The 2,500-nt window shown below is 41.5% G+C and overlaps 1 protein-coding gene across 1 annotated transcript in view; it reads left to right on the top strand.

Moving 5' to 3' along the window:
* Window positions 1-2,500, top strand: part of ppil2 (peptidylprolyl isomerase (cyclophilin)-like 2) — a 35,018-nt gene that overhangs the window by 19,567 nt on the left and 12,951 nt on the right. Inside the window, exons 13-14 of the mRNA XM_060883449.1 lie at window positions 1,388-1,477; window positions 2,340-2,373. Coding sequence (XP_060739432.1) covers window positions 1,388-1,477; window positions 2,340-2,373 — 124 coding nt within the window. The remainder of the gene's footprint in view (window positions 1-1,387; window positions 1,478-2,339; window positions 2,374-2,500) is intronic.

Here is a 2,500-nt window from a genome sequence, read left to right as displayed (position 1 = left end):
TGGTTAAGAACAGAAAGAAAATGGAGTGATATGTTTTACAGTGTCATGAATCTGAATTCATTCCCAACTGGTTTACAGCCTTTTATATAGTTGGTTCTTCGATAGTAGTTTGTCTTTATTCTGTCATGCTTTTACGCGGCATCGTCGATTTACTCTGACTTTACTGTCTAGAAAAAGCCCTTAAACAGGATCACGGAGTTGCTTAGAGAGCTGTAGGAAAGTTGTAGTTGTGGAAGTGAAGGCTTGTCGTCTGACTCGTGACTCTCGATGACGTTTCGTAGCTGTTTTTAAAACCAAATAGACTGAATGTTCGTGAGCACTGTTATAGGGCAGGGCGATAAAACGATAACGATATGTATTGCAATAGACACGTGATCGATATCAATAAAAAAATGTGTTCGATATTTTTTATTTTTCGTCGGAAGAAAACAGAGGTTGTGAAGCAAGTTTGGTTGCATTAAAAAAGGCACTCACTCTCTGGTAACCTAGCAACGTAGGGAGTGACACGGTAACAGCCAATCATGTAACAGTATCAGGTGTTTCAATTTCACCTTGCATGGTCTCATTAACTCCTCTTCATAAGCTCCGCCTCCTCGTGTGTTCCGAAAAGCTTTTAGAGACGGGATCGAACACGTTCACATCAATGTACAGACTACGTTTTAAGAGACCGTCTAAAAAGTGCAACAACCTACTAAAATGTTACATTGCCGTTGGCTTGTTTTTTTTTCCCTGGAACTGGAGCTCTGAGTGAGAGGGACATCAAACATCATACTCTCTTTCCCCTGTCAATCACAGCAATGTTTTCCTCCCAGTATTTTGTGTCTTTCTTGGATGAAGGAGTCGTTAGTCGTCGGCATGCTTGTTAGTAGCAGTTGTAGAGATTTGTGGGAATTTTGTGGGGAAAAATACACTTTTTTTTTTTCTATTAGACAGTAACATGTAGTCGGGAGCTGCTGGGTGGCGGTGGCAATCGCCGAAAACAGCTTGATTGTGGATTTTAAGAGTAAATTGGAGCAAAAAAAAAAATCTTCAGTTGTTTAAGGTCAGAGCAACATTTTGAATGTGTCAGGAAAGGATCGATCGATCAATCGATCGATTGATTGATTGATTTTTGGACAGGCTTAAACTTCTATATCATATCAGATTCTATGCCACATCTCTTCCTGTGGCTAAGGCCCAGCAAATGAATTTCCAAGTTTAGAAATTCACTCCCACCTTCAAATCTCTGGATATCAAAAATCCAATTTCTGAGTTTCTAGTTACAGTCGCCAAGGCGAGATAAGAGGACGGTTTTAGTCAAGGGTCAGTTATCAAGTTAAAAAACAATCCAATTCTGAACACTAGGATTTGAAAGGTTTTGCTGAAGCTCTGATGTTTCTTCTTTCAGGTTCCTAAAGCTGGTGAGAACTTTATAAAGCTGTGTAAGAAAGGCTACTACGATGGAACCATCTTTCACCGCTCCATTAGAAACTTCATGGTAAGCAGTTGAGCTGAAATCAAGTCACATGATCTGTTAACGTGTTGTCGGTTCGGCGTCTTGAAGACATATAGAAAACTTTAATGTTTGACACGTTAACATTATGTAGTTACTACAGTGTAGTTCTTTTTCATTCATTCATTCATCTTCTACCGCTTATCCGAACTACCTCGGGTCATGGGGAGCCTGTGCCTATCTCAGGCGTCATCGGGCATCAAGGCAGGATACACCCTGGACGGAGTGCCAACCCATCGCAGGGCACACACACACTCTCGTTCACTCACACACTCACACACTACGGACAATTTTCCAGAGATGCCAATCAACCTACCATGCATATCTTTAGACCGGGTGAGGAAACCGGAGTACCCGGAGGAAACCCCCGAGGCACGGGGAGAACATGCAAACTCCACACACACAAGGCGGAGGCGGGAATCGAACCCCCAACCATGGAGGTGTGAGGCGAACGTGCTAACCACTAAGCCACCGTGCCCCCACAGTGTAGTTCTTTTCTTAAGGGCCTCGCTCAAGGGACCAAAAGTGGCAGCTTAAGCAGTGCTATGGTTTGAATTATTAAAGAAAACCATAAAATATGAAACAATTTAATCTACATGCTAATCTTTTTCATTATGTATTAGATTTTCAATACCGACAAAAAAAAAAATCTATAGAGAAGATGATAAAAGGTCAAAACATCTCCTACACTCCAGAAAATAGAAAGGGTCTGAACTCAGCATGCAATATTTACCGTCAGGTTATTTAGACTAATCCGTTCAGATTATAATCCGTGACACGTTCGGTAGAAGTCGCTGCTTTTGGAATATTTATCCATCATCTGAAATGATAACGTTCTGTTTTCTAGATTCAAGGCGGAGACCCGACAGGCACCGGTACAGGTAATGACACGTGACTGTACTCGTACACATTCACTGATCTCTTCGATAGTACTATTTTTAAAGAATTTAAAAGAAAGATCCACAACAGCACCAGTTCTGAGCAGATATCTCTGGGCACAGAACTGGC

The sequence above is a fragment of the Tachysurus vachellii genome, chromosome 12 (assembly GCF_030014155.1).
Source record: "Tachysurus vachellii isolate PV-2020 chromosome 12, HZAU_Pvac_v1, whole genome shotgun sequence".
Classification (NCBI taxonomy): Eukaryota; Metazoa; Chordata; class Actinopteri; order Siluriformes; family Bagridae; genus Tachysurus; species Tachysurus vachellii.
The sequence above is the reverse complement of the archived record's forward strand: the minus strand, read 5'-3'. Positions and strand labels throughout refer to the sequence as shown.